Consider the following 22638-nt stretch of genomic DNA (forward strand, 5'->3'; position numbering starts at 1 on the left):
CAAAGCATTTTTCTGCATTTCATATGTAGGATATTTTTAGTAATAAGCCTAAGAGATGTTACTGTTTTGCAAAACCAATAGAACAGAAAAAAACCTTCTGATTTCTCAACCTCTGTACATCAGTTACTTCAAAACTACAATGATATTATTTACCATCTAATCCACTTTATTACCAGAATTCAGGTACTGTACCAAGCAAATGTTCCAATAAAACTTTTACCCTATTTCCAAGAGGAACCATTATCCTATTTCTTTGTGTCAAATACAAGGCCGATTTTTGTAAATTAAAACCTGATTTTCATATTAGCAATAGGAAATATATTTTAACTGAGCTTTGTTCACTCCATTATGAATTACTCAGGATTCTTAGATGTCTTCTTGTTAAATATAAAAAAAAATGTGAAGACAAAAGAAATCCATCAAAAAGTGAGGAATTTCAATCCTTAGAGCAATGTTACTATTATCCCTTCCAATATACAACATATGCTCTTGTGCTAAAAGATTCCACTGTATATGATTCTGCACAATAAAGATAATTTACTCATGATAAATTTAACAGAACTCCGCAAAGATGGAAAATAATCTACTTGATTTTAAAAGGTTAAAGCAGCATGGAAGGTATTCAAACCAAATTCAAATATCCTATTCACCAACGAGATCAATGTTATGTTTTTATAAGTAGACAACTTGACAGGAAAGCTCTAGTTCTCCATAACAAAACATTAGGTCATTTTGATGCTTTTGGCAAAACTAACATGGCTACAGATTTGGGTCTTAGGCTATCATCAAGATCATCAGTGTTGTATAAAATCCAGCTGAAGAGGGGGCACTATAAGCACAAAAACTTCAAAATGCCTTTTTTTTTTTTTTTTTTTTTTTTTTAATACAGCTTTGTTCTCTAATGCTGGAAAACTCTATGAACTCTTATCCTGAATGACCTTTAGAATTTTTTTTGAAATAATTTTGTCTTTCTTTTTTAATTAAGTCTTACACATACAATGCACTGCTGTATAGTTCTCAGAGAAAGAGCAAGAAAGAAAAAAAAAACCCTACCCAAACCAACATCATCGTAGTTTAAGACATAATCCCAAATAAAATAATAAAGCAATTAGGTGATGAGGAAGAACAGCACAAAATACAAATCATATCCCAGGCAAAACTGAGTCACATCAGTCATTTAGCTTTTTAGACTCAGATAGGGCAACGACAAAACAAAGCTAACTGCAAAATCCAGCTTCAGCGCTTTACAGATTCTTAACTATTGATGACTGGGCAGGTAGCCATAAAGTGGAAACTAAAAAATATTTACACAGAAATAATATTAAAGAATGTGATTGCATTCTAGAGCAGTGTTTAGAAACCAAATTAAATTCTAATGAGTAAAACTAAAAAGATTGTACCACAAAATAAGAGCGCTTCAAAAATTTTTCAGCTTCATAGGCAACTGATCGGAGTGAGATGCCCAGCTATGCACCGTACCGGTAACGTTCATGGAGTTCAAGCACTATAGTATTAGACAACTAAGATGTTAAAGTATTTTATCCAGTTGCACATTATGTAAACACAATTTTCTATCAAAACTGTTGTATTCATGATACTGAATTCAGCAACTGTGCTGCCAGACTTTGGTTTCTGCAGTTAACAGAGTCTGGTCATCTTTTTTTGGTTTAAAACTGAAACCAAAACCTTAGTAATTAGACAAATACTTTCCAAATTAGTTTTCACTCATGTCGCGTCAGACCAAACAAAAAGTACACATCTGAATGCAGCTGCTACATCAAAAAGGGAAGCATATTTAGTTTGTTTCTGTCTCCTAGGTGCAAGGAGGCAAGATAACAAGGCTAGCAGTGAATTACACTGAATACATAATTTAAAAAAACGGAAGTTTGGCAGAAGTTTCCACTGAAATTCAATTTTCCCTGTTAACGTGTCAGTCTCTAATGGTTGTCTCCTAGCAGGTATAAGGCAGACAGAATGAAGAGAGATTTCCCCCACTGAAAGAATGGACAAAGGAACAGATTTAAAGTAAATGCTAGATGAATGTGTGCCTTCACTAAGCATATACATGCAATAGAATAGCTAAATATAAAAGAACCTGTAAGGATATCTATTTTCATGTGACTCCACTCACCAAACTTAATAGAAAAATTAAGAAAAATCTCAAGTAATAGCTGGGTTTACTGTCATGTAACATACACATAACTGTCATGTTACATACACACAATGCAAACAAAGCCAAATGAACAGGTAAACATAAATAGAAACCTACTTTAGGCACTCAAAATAACCCAGAATTTATAGGAATTTTGTTGATTACAAACATGTTTCCTGTTCTCCAGCGTCCATTCTGAGTAGGGAAACAATTTGCTGAAAGATGGGAGAATGAAAAGGACTTTATTTCACATGAAAAGCCAGTAGGGATTTCTAAACAAGCCCAGATGTGTTTCTGCCAGTGGGAGGCCGTGATCTCCATCACCTTTTCTGTCCGACAGGCATTCTGCCTGCTTGTGTTCGCAGAAAGCTGGCTTATTCCTGTCAAGTTCCACACCACCTAGAGATGCTGCCAAATCAGAAAAGCTAGTTATACAGCTATCAGCTGGGCTGTCTTCCTTCCAACCTGAAGCACCATTCTTTATAAAAACACACACAATTTGTACTGAGATAATTGTTTTGTTTCCCTTTACTCATATGTTTAGCTGAAGAAAAGGAAAACCAAATCAATAGACAGAGCTTAAGAATATTACTCAAAGCTGTTGTTGTTCCAGTATGTGTTTCTTAAATCAGTTTGGGTAAATTCAAATGACAAGCATTCACTGGCCTCTTCAACCAGGCTGTCCACACTGTTCTGCTGGACCACACTGAACTCCACAGTGATAACTCCATGGTTTTCCTTGAAAAGGGGGGGGGGTTGCACCTCAGAAAGTAAACAGACAACTGAATGTACAATACACATCCGCTTTTTAAAACCAAGGACAAGTTCACATAAAACAACACTGTAATTATAGCTCAGTAGTGAAGTGCTTTCTTAAGCTGATGTTACAGCCTCAGCATCACATGCATTTCCAAATTCCTTTGTATTTGGCTGCCAAAAAAAAAAAAAAAAAAAAAAAGGAGGTGACACGCTCCCTCCTCGCAATAATACAATAATAGCACCTTCTTTCCACTGCAGCTATTACACATAAAATACAACCTGTAGCAACACAAGGAGGAATGTTTGACCTGCTAAGAAACAATATGGCATCTCTAAATTCTTTCAATCCATCAAATGGGCATTCATTTATCCTGCACCTGCTCAGACTCTAGTAAAAATCTTTCTTTGCTGTTGTTCAGTTCAACACCTTGAATCAGGGAAGTAAAAGGTCTGGGACCACCAAAAACTGGCCTGTCAACAGCACAACCAAAGCAAACAGACTGATGCTAGGCAGTTTTCCAGAAGGCAGGTTTTTAAAGAAGCCCCACACTATCAAACACATTAGAATCATGCACTCTAATGGCCACATACAAGTCATCTGAGCAGAACACATCCTACTGATCTGTCAGTACTTGCAAGATCTTAGTGAAAAAATACTACTTTTCTGTTTCTGCTTCTGAAATAAACTGAGGAAGAAGGGGACAACAAAGAAAGCACTTCAAAGTTTAAGAAGCTGACTTTATTTAGCACCTTTCTTTTCTTGAGCATGGCAACAAAAAAGTCTACATGGGAGGATATACATGGTGTTTTTACACGCCTGAATGACTAGTACCTTCCATTAATATAAAATTAATTCTAATCTTTTAATGGAATCTTTAAATTAAGCATCACTATTAATTGATCAGGAAATCTTTGCTGCTGAAGCAGCTCCCATCTTGGTACATTTGTTCAGCAAAGGCAGTCATGCGTCTTTCTATATCTAGCTCTTCTGTAGTCACTGGAGATCACATTGGATCTTTCTCACAGATCACTGAGAAAAAAACACGTGTGTCTACAGGCAAGGAAAGCAAATAACTCACACAGTGTTCAATAGCAAAGTCAGTAAACTCAGACAAGAGTAAAACCCTCACTGTCAATTCCAAATACCCACTTTAGCTAATAAACAGATGAAAGTTTATGTAGGGAGAGATTATGACAACTAAATTCTGAAGGTTTGCTTCTTCATTTATGAAACAGAAAAGTAACATTTCACATTCCAAATCTGTTTTTAATAAATGCATGTTTTACATAACAATAAAAACAATTATATTTTGATGTTCATTAGCGATTCAGAAACATGCACAACTCTTCTGGGCAGAAGGGGCTTCTGGTAATGGAGTTCATCACTACATCCACTTACCCGCTATTTGAATATCAGCTTACTTCAGTTTTTAAATCAGAGGATCACATTTGCAAGAAATAGTACATTAAAACAACATCAGAAAGTAAATGCATGAAGTCTGATCACTGCTTCATCTCCTAAGCTATAAGGATGTTTATTTGAAAGTAAGGAAGAACATTTCCAAAGTTTACTAGTGCCTGTAGAGTAATGTAATGGCAACTAACAAGAAACCCATCTTTCCAAAACCAGCAAGTTATGGGGACTGTAAAAACAAACAGCTATGTTTATAGCTGAAAGCCATCTTGAATGCTGGAGTTCCTGACACATATACTGAGTCTGGCTAGCTAAGGTCCAACCACCTTCTTTCAAGACCCTTACGAACACCCCCGTCAATGAAGTAGTTTTGAACTTGAAACTCAAGAAAAGCATGCAATTTCATAGCAATTAAGAATTAACATTCCCAACTTAAATCATACAAGCAAATCTCACAAACGGAAAGGCACAGGTCAGCAGCTGCCAATTCAAACATGGGAATGTCGATTCTGGTGGTCCACCCTCACTTTTGGTGAATAAAACTTCACTGTTTCCCTGTGTCGTTTTCAACTATTAGCAAGCAGTGACACTGTGTTAACATGGTTTAGAGTGACATCTTTGAACTGACTAAGAGTCTCAGAAATAGCGATACATTGCCAACAGAGCCTTTCAAAAGACTAAAACAAGTGTGTAAAGGACTCAAGTGAATATGACTGGGTTTGAAATATTGCAGGTCAAAAAAGGACACATTTTTATATGTCTTTTTTAACAGTCAGGAATGACCCAACTACATATTGATTACACTTGAAATAATGAGAAACTACACAGATTATTAGGATGGAATGAAAGCATGTTCCTTTTTAAAGTAATACAGATTTATACAAGTGTAGGTATGTTTAAGTGCATGTCAATGAAAAAGCAGTTCAGAGCAGAAAACAGGATTTTTAGTGTAAGAGTTCTGCTGCGCTACAAATGGGTAAATGATTCTAGCAAAGATGGTAAACACCCCAGAGAAATGACAAACTAAAGTTACAATAAAATGCAACTGGTAAAGTCATAACTGCAGACAATCTGAAGAAGAGTAGAGCTAACAGTGAAATGTATTTGCATAATTAGTTCATTCTATTGTCATTTTGACTGAAATTTCCTGGTGGGAAAATGCCTCAGTAGCTTAGAGGTGAAATCTGTAACAACCACCACAGCAAAAAAACTCCACAACAGCTATTAGTCAAACAGCTGCCACTTCATACTAGAATAGGCTGATCAAATTCTGACAGTTCTGAGCTCTGTAACCTTTTTTTCCACATTTCTTCCCAATTTGTTGTCCTCGCAAATCTGTGTTGAGAGACATAACACAAGCAGCTTGACTCCAGCTGGAATGGCAAGCAAAACAGTCTCTCTGGAGTCAGTACTTCCAAAGATGCTCCCACATATGTTCGCACATTCATTTCACTCGAAGAAGTGAAATTAATGTACAAGGAACCAGGATGTATTTCTTCACCTATATGAAATGTATACAGACTATTGACCCAGTCCATTTCTCTCAATATCCACCTATAGCAAACCTGAAATTATGGCTGCACTTCTGAAGGTCGATTCCCTGGCACTAGTGCAGCACATTCCAAAAGGCTGATATCAACATTCCTTCCTAGAGAGCTTGCTATTGGATTGGTGACTGAAATGAAGAAGGTAGGTGGCGTGCAGAAGCAGACTTGTTAAACAGCTGGCAACATCTGTGTTTCAGCTATTATCACGCATTTACTAACTACAGCCAAAATATTGAGCAATTTTTAGACTTGTAACAGTTTCCACATTCATTTTATTTCCTCCAAACTGTTTTCAGCAAAATATGGTGGTAATAAGAAGAGATAGTAGAAAATACATTTAATTAACACCAATCATTTAATATTTCTTTTGTATCAAAATTAGGCTTCTGATAGTTCAGAATGCTTTCTATTCTGAAGCATCTAGCTGAACAGCAGGAATAGAAATACATAGAACAGAAAATCTTGGTAGTATCTTCCATGCTTACCCACACTAAGTCATAAAATTCTCAAATCACTTTGTGTAGGTCTCAGATTAAATATAGATTTATGGTAATGATAATATTGCACAAATCCAAAATCATCACCTGTTACATTCCTTAATAGTTGTAATTTGTTTCCCTGCTGTTTTCTTATCCTGCACAGCTAGTCAGCAAACAGAAACAACACAGCATCATGAAGATGCACTCTATATAAACACCATAAGTAACAAATTAAGGATTCTGAAGAGGTCACTATAAAAATATTAATTACTTTTATTTAAAGACTTTTATTTTCCAGTTTATCGCTAGTGATTTACAAACAGCTAGATCTATCTAGATTGACAAGAAAGACTAAGCCAAAATTTACCTCAGTAAATTATTCTATACAGATTTGAGACAGAAGATATGAAGCTCCATGGCACGAGAGAACAGTAGGTTAACTTCTCACTCATGCGTGGACTCAGACAACTTCAGTCAACGTAAGTATGTACATAACTTATCCTATGTACTCCCTAGAATGCCCCATACAATGTGGTATCCGTGAAAGCCTGCAATACCTGAACTTCGCAAATCATAAGATCTGATTTTTTTCATTTTAGATACGGAAACAGCCTCACTGACTCACAATACAGGAGACTTAAATCCATGGAATCATTCATATAAATTAAATGGCACTTGGATTTCTGTCTACTTGAAGTAAAGCAAAAAGAACTGGATGCCGAGTTCATTCATCTCAACAAAACTGGCATCACTCCAATTACTTCATGGCATAATTTAAAATGTCCCTATACTCTTTCAAAATCTGGTGACTCAGGTGATCAAGAACAGAGCAGCAGATTTTGCGTTCACACTTTCTCAAAATAATTTGTTTACGAAACAGACACTAACACACAGTGCTGGATACGAAATACTTATTTTTTGATGTATGACAAACCGACATTTTCAAACACCATTAATTCACATATGTGATTGTGAATTCTGTGTATTAAATGATGTTCAAAATTTTGTTTCTGAAATACCCATATATACCCATATATATATCAGATATTGCATCTCAAAGCTTCACCCTCCATAAACTTACATACAAAGATTTACTTGAAATACACTCTGTAAAACAAACAAAACCCCCAAACCAACAAACTGTTAAAGGGAAACTAGGATAAAGTCAAATAAACTAATTTTAAAAGGCACACTGTGTTGCTAATAACTTAATAAAAGCAAGAATAAAGGCCAGGAAAGCCACTTGCAAAACTTAATTTCTTAAATGGTATAACAAGAAATTTCTCCTGCACTTCCGTGGGTCAGAAGAAATACACCAGCACTTACATGTGTCTTGCAACAGTACACTGATTAATTCACAAAATTTTAACACACAAAATGAAAAAAATCCTATCTAGTTGATCTAATAAATGAAGTTTGCAAACTGAAAGATTACCCAAATTAAAACCTGTGTGCTTATAAGGCTGTAGTTTACATCCCTGCTCTCATTACACTTTCTAATAAGCACAGACAATCATAACATTAAGTTGAATCCTACCTGAAAACCTACACTTTTCAGCAGCCAGTTCATCCTAGTACTACACTAAACCATAGTTCAGAGGAAAGAATCAATCTTCAGGTGAAATTACATGAGATCAGTGAGCCTTAAAGGTCCCGCTCTTCTTGCCTGATCCTAGCCACATGGCACCATTCCTCAGATCAGCTATGCACATTTGTGAAATCCTTCACTGCATATTAAGCTGCATAAAGTCAGATAGTTATCTGTGGGTTAGTGAGCTGAATGGCTTCACAGAAGGTATCCAACAAAGGACAGGAAAAAAAAATTCAAGATGGAAGGTGAGACCTCTCCTATTTTGCATTAAAAAGCCAGTAGATTAGCTCTTAGTTTCTCATCAATACAATTTTCTGAAGAATGTGGGAAAGAAAAATCCTGAAAACACCTAAATACCACCCTTGCCCACCCCTGCTCACAATAGCATGTGAAATCCAATAGGATTAGAGAACAGCATGAGGCTGTAGGCTTTCTACAGGTTGGAAGACAACTTTATGGCTATAAATAGTAACCAGCACATTTAACTGCCAAACGCCTTTAAACAGCTTGTCTTTAAGGCAAACCAACAACTACAGTAAAAACAATACAATTTTATTGACAAAACTAAGTTAGGTAAAATGCATTAACTTACTGAATCCAGAAAGCAGAGATAGGTTCCTGAGCTCTGAATTACTGCCTGATTTTTAGCAAATCCAACTGTTGAAAACACAAAGATAAAATTATGCAGTAGTTTTTAATGTTTGGGTTTTTTTTAAAAAAAATCTTACTACAGTCAGGAATAGATGAAAGAAAACACAAAAATCAGTATCAGGCAAAGTACACATTTTTTCCGTACTTAAACCAAGGTAAATATTTAAGTAGTATACCTATTTCAGTCATCTTCTTTAAGTGATTATCAGTTGTAGGTGTCAGAATTCTGCCACCAAGTAGAATTAGACTACTTTTGCTAGCCCTCCATACAGACAAAACATGCAATACATATTTGTGAAGGGTCCAGCTACCTAAGGTTCACATCCAGTACCTCAGATCATAGAATCACAGAATGCTGTAGGTTGGAAGGGACCTTTAAAGGTCATCTAGTCAAACCCCCTGCAATAATTCAGATGCTGAAAACCCTTGGCTGTATATACATTCATCTCAAGTCATAGCAAATAGTAACAAATCATAAAAAGGCAAAGAAAGAACAAGAGATTGCTAGGCAATTTGTTCTTCCCATCAGGGGGCCAGATCCTCAGAAGGACTCAAAAAAAGTTATGTTCCATTATGCTTGTTAAATACAAAGTATGGAAATACAAAAACTTCATGCGCCATTTATGAATGGCTCATGTAATGCAGAGGGGAGCCAAAGCAGAACAGTATTATGTACACGGAGCACAAATCCAGCTTATTTATACTATAACATGTTATACCATCTATGGAAGACCACATTGAAATATAAATCCAGTCAAACGACAACATTGGCATCTTGGGGTCTTGTAGTTTCTGACACCTTGACACTTGTTGAACCTTTTACCAAGCCATTTCAGACAGTTGAGCCAGAAGAAACCTTTTTTGTCAGCTTAATTTCTGAAGCAGATGACAGCGCTGGAAGGTCAAACAAATGGCCAAAAAAAGGAGGGGGATCAGGAATACATCGCCCAGGGTAAGGATGGGACTGCAACAACCAGCAATACGATGAACTCAGCTTACCACTGAGATACATCTGCAAGTTAAGAGTGTTTACCTAGGATAATTGTCATATGTAGACAAGGTCTACCCAAGAACATTCTGGTCTTTGAGTTCTTCTCTTGGGCAACATAATAAGAAAAGACCATGCTATATCCAGTGTTACTCCAAGAAACGCTACATGAATTTCTCTTAGTCATATATGTAACATTTAAGTTTTGTTTAAAGTCTTTATGGAACCAAGTCAGGGAATCCAGCAAAAGATTGCCCTGACATGCAAAATGACGTGAAGGTATGCAATACTGTGGGGTTTTTATTCTTTAATGGGAAAATTGGAGACATAAAGCCAGAAAATTTCACTATGAAGTGGAGCAGGGTAATTTTAAATAATATTATCCCTAAAGTTCCTGATTTTGCATTTGAAAAAAGCAGACTTCTCTAATTCTCTACTTTTTTTTTTTTATGTGACATAGGTTTAAGTTTGCTAAGGAAACAAATTTCACTGGGCTCAAAGGGTCACTTAGTTTTAACACACATGCTTCTTGGCTATTTTGCTGAGTTGTCCAAGTACAGAAAAAGACTTATGACTGCATTTCCTACTGCCTCAAAGGAACATTATGTTAACTACCAACAGAACACTACTAATAAAGGCTCTTCCTTATAATCATGTTATTCTTTTCTTATGTAGTACAAGTATTTTAATCCTCACCTTCCCTTCATCATGGGTTTGTTGGATTTACGCTCTTACAGTATATTTACATATTACTCGTTCTACACATATGAATATCTAATATCACATATACCGTTACTCTCATTCTTCTTCCTACTGGCAGTAAAAAAGCAGCTGGCAAAGTCAGTAAGTAGCTACCACAACAGCAGAGCTGATCCTGGCATGAGCAGTTATAGTGGGAAACAACTGATGCAAGTTAGCAGGTCTGGGCATGCCAAACAAGCAAAACCCTAATGCTGTGTAGGTCCCTGTTAAAGCAAGAGGTAAAAGAACAGGATAGAACTAAATTTGCCCAACATCAGTCAAATCAGTACTCCCATACATCATTACCAGCTGTAAACCAGCCTGTACTTACATTTCAGTGCTGTCATTACTACACCCCAATATTTCAACAACCTTCAGTAGAAAATAATTAAGTACTAGGAATCGACAATGTAGGAAAAAAGTGAAGGAGACTCAAAGGCAACTACATGCCTTTTTACAACTACATGACAATTATATTACTCTATGAAGTTTCTGAAATATTTCAGATCTCATTTTCAAATACCTCACTTTAATTTTTAATATTTGTGATGACAAAAGGTTGGGAAATATTTCTTTCTTGGATTAAGCCAGAAACCATCCCAAAGCTTTTCATATACCAGCTATTTTTTTAGAGGGGAGAGAAGAAAATACACATATTTTAAGAACTGTTAATAAGAGAGATATAACTCCCTGCAGAAGAAACTATATATTAAAAATTGTTTCACCACAACAAATCCTATGTTCGGCATGAGTAAAAAATTTTCTTTAATATTACTCTACTGAAGAAAATCAAATGTTTGTGCCAGGTCTCTGAGTTTTGTAAGGCCTGCTTACTTGGTGAAAAGAGCTTGTTACCATGGTTACAGCCGTAAAAACTTAAGCCTCAGTGAGATATTAACATTCCTCACTCTTGGAAAGAAAAAGGTTTCCTTTTTTTAGGCAAGTGACCCTTTCTTTTTTCCTAGGTTCCCCCCCTTTCTTTTACATGTTAGAAAAGAATCAGAAATAAATCCTAATCTTGTGTAAATAGTTGAAGATGTGAAGCCTGACTAGTACATTGTTTCTGTACTAAAGCATCTTCTTTTAAAGGAAAGACTCCTTACAGTTGTAACTAGTCCTTAACATAATAAAAGTAAATCACTGAAAGCAAACAAATACTATGGATTTCAAGTAACCTGCTCCTAAAATGTAACAACCGTGAAGAAAAGATGTCCTCATTTTAATGGTGACCCGAGACTGACTTCCACATGAATAAGCTTGGTTTTGTTGTTTTAGAAGAACTATGCATTTCATACTATTATTTAAAACAATGCTCACAGCTGCATTCCCCCACCCCCAATTTATTAAAGATTTGTTCAGGTTTCAGCTATCCCTACACTGACAAATGCACATTAAACCAAAAAATAATCTGACATACCCCTAATGGCACAATATACTCCTTGTAGTTCACAACTTGAACTCAGCTTTAGGTTCAGTTTCCTGAAGTGCAAAGGTGAACTGGCTTCAGAATCCTAACATAAATTATTGTCACAACATTGCACCTGTGTGTTCTTGCAAACTAAAAACTAGTTTACACACAATTAATACAACACTCTATTAGGAACAAGACTTTATACATAGAAAATGGCTTCTAAAAACGGAAAATACATGATATAACAAGATAGTATTAACAAAAAAAATTGGTAACCCACTTTCCTAACTACCATAATTAACAACCTCTGGTATTACACTTTGACTTGAGAAATTGCAACCCACTTTGCTTCTAGATCATCAACTACTAAGAGAAGTAAGATCTGAAAGGAGACTGATCAACCAATAGTTGTGGAGTGGGGTAAGATAGATAAATTTCCAGGAATACAAGCCATTCTTGACATCGCTGAACTCCAGCTTAATCAGTTACTCAAAAGAGAAAAATTCCCTTTACAAACCTTGCCTGTCTTTTGTCATCAGCAGCTCAATAATGCTAATATTACTAGTTGCACTGTCAAAACAACACCATTTCATGCTAGAGATATTGAAATACAGAAAATATTTATAGTAACAGTTATGCTGTGTTACTTCAGTTACTTCAGTTTGACAACTGTTTGAAAAGCCTTAAAGAAGTCTGTAGTCAAAAGAAATTACAGTAAATAAAGCCAGGGGCTATCCCACGTTGTAGACGAATTCAGTGGGAATTCAGGGAATGAAAATTAAGCCTTCTGAAACAGAACCTGGCTTTTTCATAAGATCATCATTTTGAGGAGACTGTAATAAGCCCAGGTCTCTTTCCAGTTACAAACAGGACATTTTGTTAAAAACCAGAAACTGACCAGCTTTTGTGTTACAGTGTTTCCAAAGTGGGTCTTTTAAGTGAGATAACTTGAAAGACACAAATTTGCTGTTCTGCTTGTTTTGTCCTGTTGGTCTCCAGGACACAGGTATGATCTTCCAATTTCACTGCCATTCAACACCAGGTTCTTCAAAAAGCAATAGACTTTTATTCCTGTTTTACATTTTTGCAAGCTTGTCTGCTAAAAAACTCTGCATGTGAAAGAGCTGAAACAAGCAGCTGAAACAAGCAAAACTAAAACCGTTAGAGATATTTGTCTGTTACCTCCTCCAGTGGATAAATGTAATTTGCGTTGACATGTAAATCAAGAGGGAATCACACCATACGCTTATCTGGTACCTCACTAAACATATTGTTTTACCCTTTGTGCAAAAACTTTGGAGTTTAATGAGAATTTTTTGCTCACATCAAAACTTTCTCGAAATCTCTGTTTTGATCTGATTAAAGGGATATAAAAATGTATTTTGTTCTATTTCAGGGTCTGTTCTAAAATACTGAAAGATATATATTTACTTTTTAAGTATTTATGTTAGAAATGTGGGATTTCTTTTTTCTTAAAACCCATCTCCTGAAGATAAATCAGGTATCCGAAAGCCACAGTAAAACTGTAAGCACTAACAACGTTGTGTATGCTACAATTAAACAAAATTCTTTTGCAGAGTAGAACACAAGTGTTAAGCCAAGTTCTTCTTTCCTGGACATATAAACAAATTCCTCAGAGCCATTGTACAGAGCCATTCTACAAAATCAACAGGGCCAAATTAAAAAAAATGAATTAGTTTTGAAACTGACAGCTCTGGAAAACAATGTGTTAGTTTTTTTCCTTTGCAATGCAAGTGGCTACAAAGATGCTTTTCAAACTAAAAAACAGAAGATGCCTACGATAACAGCCTAACTCAAAAAAATCACTACTAAGCTACATACCGCCTCGAGGTTGAGATGAATCATTACTACCAATGACCACTGGAACACCAGCATCTTCCAACTTGATCTTCCATTTTTCAATTATTTCAGCTGAACCATCCTAGAAAAAAGATGACATAGATGCAGCTATTTTGATTTGTATGGTGAACAAAACTAAAAATTCCTGTCAGACAGTATTTACTTGGATAGTATTTTAAATAAGGACTGAAACATACCTTACTGGCATCATTAAAAACTGACAGCTCCATGGTTTCTTTAAAATCTTGTTCCCAAACTGACTTCAAGCATTCATCTAACCAGCATTCACTATTGTGAACAGGCACAATGACAGACTATAAAAAGAACAAACAAAGATCCAAATATATGTTAGTAAGCACTATTTTTGTTTACTTACAGTATAAGAATATTCATTAAAAATGGGAAGCATCAGATCCTTCTGAAACTAACTTCCACAAAAAATGCATCTTAAAAATACAAAAGTAGGCAAAGATCCTTTATTGTCATTACAAATATGTGATTCACTTTCCTCTCTACCAAACTTTTTTTTTTTCTGAGTTCTACAAGATGTCTTTTGGTAGATGTCCAAGGAAATGAGACTACAGAACCAAAAATGCTAGCAAAACATCTATAACACCACATTAACCTGTTCCTAGCATTCCTGCGTTTCTTAAAACACTCTATGTCATCCATTAATGCATCTTACTCATCAATTTTTCTTTAGGCTTGCTACCTAAATGGAGATGATCATGTACAGAGCCCGTATGCTTGAGCTCGAGCTCTAGCCAAGTTTTTAAAATGATTCTATCTAAAACTGCTATTAAGCATTTTAGAAGATGACATATGGCATAGTTCCATAGTCAACCATTTCAATTGCAGGCTTGCCTATTGTAGCCTCTATTGGTTCAGCCACATATATGCAAAGCATGAAAACTTATCTGAAATATTTTAAAATCAGTTAGAAATCAGAGATGATTTCTCTGTTCAGTTACTCACTATTGTTCGAATTACCCCCCAAAACCCAACAATTCTTTCTCAGAAAAGAATACATTCCATTCACAGAATGCAAAGTCCTAAAAAATTAGCACAGTAACACACTGGCTATGCGTGTAAAGGGAGAGGCCAAACCCATACCTGTTAAGATTGCTTATATAGATGGGGAACTTAAGGCAAAGAGCCTAAGTAATGTAAAAAGTCTCATGGGACATTCTAAGAAGTTCCTAGAAACAGAACTTAAAACTCTGTATCTTGTGGTGCAACCATAAATACATAGTTTAAAGAATCAGAGGATTATTTCCTATTGTAAGCATGCAAGAATCTTAAGAAACAAAATACAAGAAGAATACTGAAATTGAATTATTCAAGATTTAGTGACATGTGAGCACATGTACGAGGTGTGAATACATGTAAATGCATGCATTAGTAGGCAGATTTTATGGACATTGATAAGTATATTTTTTGTTTTTTAGAGTAGGATGTATGTACATGCAGGTATTACAGAGTGTGATGTATGGTACAATGAATAACAAATAAGAAACTTAACACTTCACAGCAAAATAAAAAACCCTATACTTGTCTAAAATGAATGATCATCTTGATTTTTGGCAGGATGCTATAAGAGGAAAAAGGGGTATATAAAAATGGTAGGAGGAAAGCTATCTAAAATTTTAAGCAAAGCAGGTCTTTGACTTGTGTTTTGGAGAGTAAAATAAGTAAAATAAGGAGAAATAGAAAATAAAAACGTGAAATTGACTAACAAATAATTATAATTACAAAATACAGACAAAAAATATTTCAGAACTGTCTTAGATTAGTACTTTGAGATTAAAAAAATAAGCAAAAATCTGAGTTTCTACACCAATATATTGAATTTACTCAGGATTTTAATATCCTTTATGTCTAGATGGCAATTAAAATAAGACCCTACACATTCACACTAATCCATTTAACACATTCAGAAAGAAAAAAAAACGTTCTCTGATCCTTCCAATGACTATATAAACTAGCTACAGTTTTGCACATCCAGAAAAATCAATGATTTCCAATCTGTTTTCTAATTAACTTTAGTAAAAATTTGACTACGCCATCACAAACTAGTTTGATATTGGCTTGAAAACTGCAAAACTGGAACTTCCTTGTTTTTTTTTCCATGTACTCCTGTTTTAAGTCAGGACAGCAGTACAAAATATCAAGGTTATGTTTGCACCTCTCTTTAGGTTTAACTGAAAGCAGAAAAAAACAGTACTTTAACGGCAGAACATATAAAACAATCCACAGATACCTGATGGCACTAAGGTACTCCGAACTCAACAAAACAACTTGTATTAGCATGCTCCTAAAAACATTACTGTGAGCAAGTTCTGCTTCCACAGTACTGTCACAACAATGTTGAGCTAGATGCCTGCCAAAATAAGGTACAGTGCTGATGGCACTTCTGTGTAAAACCTGAAAATTTAACAAATCCACAGAAATAATTGTACACAGTGATATAGTTAAATACCAAGAGTACTGCTAACATCGTATACTAAGGATTCCTTCAGTTCTACCATTCTTACTTGGTTTACTGGTTTTCTGTGTTGTTTTGTTTTGGGTTTTTTTTGTTTGTTTGCTTGTGGGTTTTTTTAAGGCAAAGATAAGTTAAAAACTGCAGATCTATATTTTCATTTTTATGTTTGTAGCCTGGTTTAAAAGTTAGAGTTGGTACTTGTCCTGAACTAGCCATTCATGAATTGGCCTTTAGTATCGTGTGACTGTATCAGAATGCTTCAGTCTTGTTGGTTTATTTAAAAAGGGAAAAACATGAACCAGGGCACAATTTCACTTACAGGTGCAGATTCATAGTAAAAAAACCCAGCTGGTAGTAACCTCAAGAGACAGTGTCTATTTCTTCTGTCCCCAAACAAGATCAACTGCAGTTGCATCATCGCTGACAAACCATAACCTCCAGGAACAAAACCACCAACCTTGCTAAGGCAATCACTAACAGCAGGCGTACGAGACCTGGAATACAGTTTTCCCAAAGTCTGAAGTCCTTTTGCTGCAGTTTATGCCAACTACTGCTTTCCAATCCCAACACAGACTATTACTCGAGTTCTCTTTGCAGTTCTCTGGTTCTCTTCTTCATGTGTTTGAAGACTGCTACCATAATAGTGAACTACAGAAACATGCATAAAGCTCTTTCTAAGTGATTTTGGGTCAATAAATGGAAATAAATTGCAAACAGCTGCTGTATTTTTGTCATTACAAAATCAACTGAGTGATAACTGAGTCAGAATTGGATTTGAGCATTGTGACACTACCTGGTTGTCCCTGAATGTCACACATTCTAGAGTAAGACCTGAAGTGATTTTAGTTATTTTTAGTGATGCAGTTTTGCCATCGCTAAGCTGAAGATGATGATTCTTGACTTTGCTGCAAAATAAATGTTGATGTGTGGCAAAAACGACAGAATGTGAAATGGTTAACAGGTAGTTCAACGCCCTTTCTTCTACAAATCAATTACTCAACCAAAAAAATCCCTTCCTCCATCAGCTAGACCACTGGAAAACAATACATCAATCACAAGACTGGAGAAAACTAGAGAAATGCGATGTTTTTAAAAAGTGTCAGAAACTGCACAACTGAATGTTTTGCATGCAAGAAATCCCTCATTTCTGGCATGACCACCGTCATCCTCTACTAAGAATATACATATATCTGATAAACAGCTCGAAAGTGAAAACTTCTTTTCAGTTTCCACAAATTTCAGTTTAAGTAGACTCCATCCTGCTTCCATGTCTGAATGCAGAAAATAAATTGAAAAAATAATTTCAACAGTGCTGATGGTTTTCTAAAAGTCAGAAGCTGTTATTTGTGAATGAAGTTTTCTTATGAGTCATTATTCCAAACCATTTAGAAACTCAGGACTGTTGGCAGAAACATACTAGTTTTGTCAAATCTCGTATCTGGGATACTTTAAATAAACACAGAGCGATTTCCAGGCCACAAACTTTGATCTGCCTTTAGGATCTGAGACTCTTGTGAGGTTGTGAATCGGTTTTACTTGCCCATTGATCTGTGCGTTTCTGCTTTTCAGATACCTGTCTGTCTCGATCTCAACTGCTGCCAAACCACATCAGCTGTACGTGTGTAAATTTGTAAAAAAAGTGCTTTACACAAAACCAAACAAAACAACACCGTCACAGGGAGTAACAAAAGTATGAAGAATGGTACGAAAATTTTAAAACTATCTTTTCAAACTCCGTGTAACCGAGCACGCCCGGGCTGTGAGGACAAGCAGCTCAGCCGCCAGGCCTGGAAACCCCCCGCTGCAAACCCGCGCCCAGCCCAGGCCCAGCACCGCGGGGCCGCCCCCCTCCCGCCTCACACGTACCACCTGCACGGCGCCGCCTCTCCCCGCCTCCGCCATGGCCGCCTCCGCCCCTCGGGGAGGAAGGGGGGCCGCTCGCCCCGTAACGCCCGCGAAGGAGCCGGAGCTGCTGGCCGGGCGGGGAGGCGGCTTTGGGGGAACTGCCCCGCTGGCCCCCTCAGGGCAGGCCGCCAGCCCGCCTGACGGCCCGGCACCGAGCCCCAGCGGGAGGAACAACCATAGATGAGGCGGCTGGCAGGGCCGGAAGCGCCGCCGCCGCGGTGCGCGACAGTCTAGGGCGGCGGGGAGCAGCGAGGCGCTGAGGCCGGGGCGCGCGCCGCGCTTCCAGGGCGCCCGTGGCACGGAGGCGTTCGCCGAGGCACCCCTGTCGGGACAGAGGGATGGCTGTCCCGACATGGGCGGCTGGGCAGCTGTGTGGCCGTTCTAAATCGCTGCCCCTCGCGGGGTGCGCGGTGTCACCTCCGGCGCTCCCCCGGCCTGGCTCGGGGTGTGCTGCCCAGGCCGTGGCGAGGCTGAGGGCCCTGTCTGAGTGCACCGATTTCTTAAAATAAAAAGTGCCTGCAGTTTCCCGCTTGCTTTCTAATTCTGTTTTTCACTTGTGTGTCTCCAGTTGGCACTTTTCTTCATCAAGACTGCTCTGTCCAGTGCTATCAGTGCCTTTTCTTGTTTTTTAATAACCTTTAAAAATGAGATAATATTTGATGGTGGCAATGATATCAGTATTGATAGTTTACTTACTGAAACTGTGCTTGTGCAACCACTTATTCCCCTGAAAGTTCACAACTAAAAGGGATTGCAAGACCAGGCCCTATACAACAACCTATTCAGAATTTTTAAAATTTGCACAAAGCAATCTTTGTTGAGCAAAATCCTGAGATTATCCCTTGTTTATCTGAAGAGCCTGTTAAACAGCTAGACAATTCAAGAAGCAAACAGAGCAGAGTTATCTTAAAATGTTCGTTGGCACACAAATCTGAGAGCTGAGGAGGTGAGGAAGACAGCCAAGCAGTAATTCACCCTCAGAATCTATTTCAAATTATCTACACAGCTTTTCTCCATCCAGCCCGAGTTTTAATCTTTCTGTGAACAGCACTGCTAAATATGATCATTTCTTTTTCTGGTGACAAAGGCTGCTAGCACTTTTATGTTGCCTGCATGCCTTGCTTTATCTAGGAAAGTGTAGCTGAGTATTGCTTTACTCATGCTGAACCAAACAAAAGTCCTAGTCAGGGCCCAGCACCTCATTATGCGAAGCAGTGCACAAAATGCAGAGCAAACCCCATGCTTCCTTCCCCAAGGAAAACAGAGAACCAATCAAAACCACCAGAAATGTTTTCTTGGTTATATTCTGCAGCTGATCACAGAGGGTAATTAAATACAAACATCTCCTTAAAATGTGATTTTCATTTGGGGGGGAATCTGGGCAGACTTTTGAAGGCCCACAAGCATGCAAGAACAATCCAGTGGGATTTTCAGTGCAACCTAGGCGTCTAGCTCCATCATGAGCGTCATTACCTACTGGCTTTTGAAAATCTAGCAGGCATTTCTGTGTTCTTGGGCAACTAAGTAGTTTTCAAAATATAGTCCATTGTTTCAGTGCCTATTCCTCTTTCATGTGGGTCAGAATGGAAAGCAACCTCCTAATGGAGGACATGACAAACTCAGAAGCAAGCAAAAGCAATTTGCTCCTAGTTACACTTCCAATTGTTCTACTGAAACATTTTTTGGAATGCTAGGTCAAAGCACACAAAGCAGTTCTTACCGCTAAAAGCATTACAGAACCAGAGATAATTCTCATCATACTAGCTTTTATTTCTGATAAAACAATATCTTGATCATTACTGTGAACCTAAAACTTCCAAGTTCTGGAGGCTTTAGCTATCAAATAGAAATTTTCTTCATCTTCATGGAAAGACATAGTATCTAGATATAGATACTTCATGGAAAGACATAGTATCTATGGTTTGCTTCCTTTACATTTAACTCTCATTTAAAAAATGACACAGACTAATTATATTAAGGACAACTTAGACCTATTAATTTGTGAGGACAGATCTCAACCAACTTCACTGGGAGTTAAAGAAAAAGAAAATAGAAAAGGAATATTTATGTAGGGTTTCCCTAGTGTTATTTAGGCCAAGTAGTCTTGGGTTTAGTTTCTTTTTGAAAAGGTCAGACTGTGACTGAGAGGGAAAAGAGCATCCTTACTACAAATCTGTTGTTGCTGTGGTGGAGCATGTGGGCATGCTACAAGTTAATGTAGTTGTATCTTTGTTGGAAAGACACAAAGAGTGAGTATAGAGTTTTCTTGTAACACATTCGTAGCTGAATTTGCAAGCTTCAGTACTAAAGTACTTCCAGAACACACCATGTTGAAAGGATCATTCAACATAGTAGGTAAAATACTCAGCTTAAAGCTAGTTTTGAAACCACTTCTATTCAAAGAATGCTTTGAACTTCCAAAAGTGCTGTTATTTTCATGAAATGTCACAGCTGAGTACAAGAAAAGAGGGATGTGATATTTCTCATTAAAGAACCATAGGGCAGAATGGGACTTCAGAAGCTCATCTAGTAGCCCTGCCATCCTGAGAAAGGATCAATTTTGTCATTACCACCAAATACCTACTAACCTGTTCTCAAAGGCCTTCCTCCAACAACGGAGGCTTCATAACATCCTCAGACAGTTTCTTGCAGTCCTTCCTATCTTCACCCTTAGAAAAAAAATATAATATTTAACCTAAGTCTTGCTGTGATTTCCGAGCCCCCTCAAGTTTGCCAGGCTAAGATCTTGTCCCCCTAGGAAAAAGATCCAGACTTCTATCATCTCCCCACATTTAGAGCTGTTAAGCCTGAGCCTGTTGTATAAACTTTTCTCTTTTACACAAAAGCTTGCTATCTCTCTCCCTCTACAGAGTAAAGTCTCCAGCTCCTCCATTTGAGTCCTCTGTTTCTAACAGGAATTCAAATATTGTCCCTAGGCAAAAGTTATCTTCCTACCTTATTTGATTCAGCACTTTGACCACATTTTAGGCCAGATGTGAAAAGTTTTACTGGACTATTAAAAAAACCCAAAACAACAGAAATCAAACAACAAAACCCCCAAAACCATATAAACACCCACAACCAAAACCTTGGCACCCTGTCCTGCTTTTTTGCAGGCATTAAAAAAAGAACAAACCAAAACTAACTTCATAATCAAACACACTCAGTCAATGCAAACAAAGAGGCCAGTAACCTGCCAAAGATAAGACTAGAATCCCTTGCAAAGGACACAGCCCAACATCCCTTAAGCTTGTCTCTCTGCCCTAAGAGGCTCCCTCAGCCCCCTCCTCAAGGGGTCCTCTGATAGCCCTCTCCCCAGTGTTTTTATCCCCTGCAGCTGTGTGCCTTCTCAGCTGCTTTCTTGCTAATGCCTATGTTAACCCATTCTTTGCCTGAGAGGGCTTGCCAACTCCATCCCAAATCTGTTATTCCTTTTTCACCCTGCATACAGAAAACAAGTCACTCCCTTCCCCTCCACAGCCATGATTTATGTATTTGCAAGCTGTTGTTAGGTTTCCCTCCCATCTTGCTCTCTTGTTTAGGTTATGCGCATCTGATTCGTTCAGTCCTTCCTCACTGGTCGTGCCTTACACCTCTGTTTATTCTCACAGCTCTCTTCTGGACTCTCTGGGCGCTTTGCATCTCTGCTGGAGAATGAGACCCAGTGCCAGACGCGGTATTCCCGCTGGGGCTGTACCAGTGCTGGGCAGAGCAGGATTACTTCCCATCTCTTGCAAGCCATGCTCCTGTTTGCACAGCTTAGTGCAGTGTTTGCCTTTTTCACAATGGCTTGACACTGTTGACTCCTAATCAGCTTGTGATCTATTATATCCCCTAGATCTTTTTCTGCATGAGAGAAACAGTATTTTAGCAGTTTTATTCCAGTCAGCCACATGAGAAGAAAATGAGTGAAGTAGTGTGAGTGAGATTATCTGCTTTGTGCTTCAATACCAGAATTGTTTACTGGTTTCCAATTAGTTACATGTGTACACCCCGTTAAGGGAGTTGCACAAGTGTTGCTAATGCCTTCCTTTGGCCTTCAGAGCCTTTATTACTAGTGGGGACTAGTACCTAAGAGTTATTTGGGCCAATTTCCCTTGTACTCAAGACTTCAAATATTTAGCTGAAACTGCAGGACTAATTGCCCTGAAGAAAACCTCTTATAAATTAGACATGTTGAGTTTGAATTAACCTCGCTGAAAAATGCTGTTGCTCATTAGAGAAGAAGTCTTGTGTGATACATTTCTCTCTTTGAAACATTAGCTGTCGTTATAAAGGCTGTTGCTGTTGCTTGTTTCTTTTTTTAAAATGAGTCAATCTGAAGAAGCCTGGGGTTGTTTTTATGAGTTAGAAAATGTCACAAACAATCTCTTAACAGGAGTACTGGACTTCGGTGCCTTTGTGGTGAGCTAGAAAGGTCCTGTTCATTTCAGTACCAGTCCACACCTCCAAACATACGCTTTTCTTGCCTACCACCAGTCATCCCACTCCCTGTGCACTTTCATTTCATGGCCTCTCATCAGCCTGCTGGGCTGCATTGCAGTTTTGTGCAGGTTTCCTGTTCTGCTTGAGCCATTCTTAGCTGCTCTAGTTCAGGCCCTTGAGGATACCTGCCTGTTCAGTGTGGTTTTGTGGCATTAAGGCTGCAGGAGGTA

At 37.7% G+C, this 22638-nt stretch overlaps 1 protein-coding gene across 1 annotated transcript in view; it reads right to left on the reverse strand.

The window, feature by feature from the left end:
• Window positions 1–18141, reverse strand: part of B3GNTL1 (UDP-GlcNAc:betaGal beta-1,3-N-acetylglucosaminyltransferase like 1) — a 128140-nt gene extending 109999 nt beyond the window's left edge. Inside the window, exons 1-4 of the mRNA XM_040580074.1 lie at window positions 17945–18141; window positions 13791–13907; window positions 13576–13675; window positions 8535–8599 (exon numbers count right to left, since the gene is read on the reverse strand). Of these exons, the coding sequence (XP_040436008.1) occupies window positions 8535–8599; window positions 13576–13675; window positions 13791–13907; window positions 17945–17980 (318 nt within the window). The 5' untranslated portion in view covers window positions 17981–18141. The remainder of the gene's footprint in view (window positions 1–8534; window positions 8600–13575; window positions 13676–13790; window positions 13908–17944) is intronic.
• Window positions 18142–22638: the final 4497 nt, after the last annotated feature.

Source organism: Falco naumanni, chromosome 1, assembly GCF_017639655.2.
Source record: "Falco naumanni isolate bFalNau1 chromosome 1, bFalNau1.pat, whole genome shotgun sequence".
NCBI lineage: Eukaryota > Metazoa > Chordata > Aves > Falconiformes > Falconidae > Falco > Falco naumanni.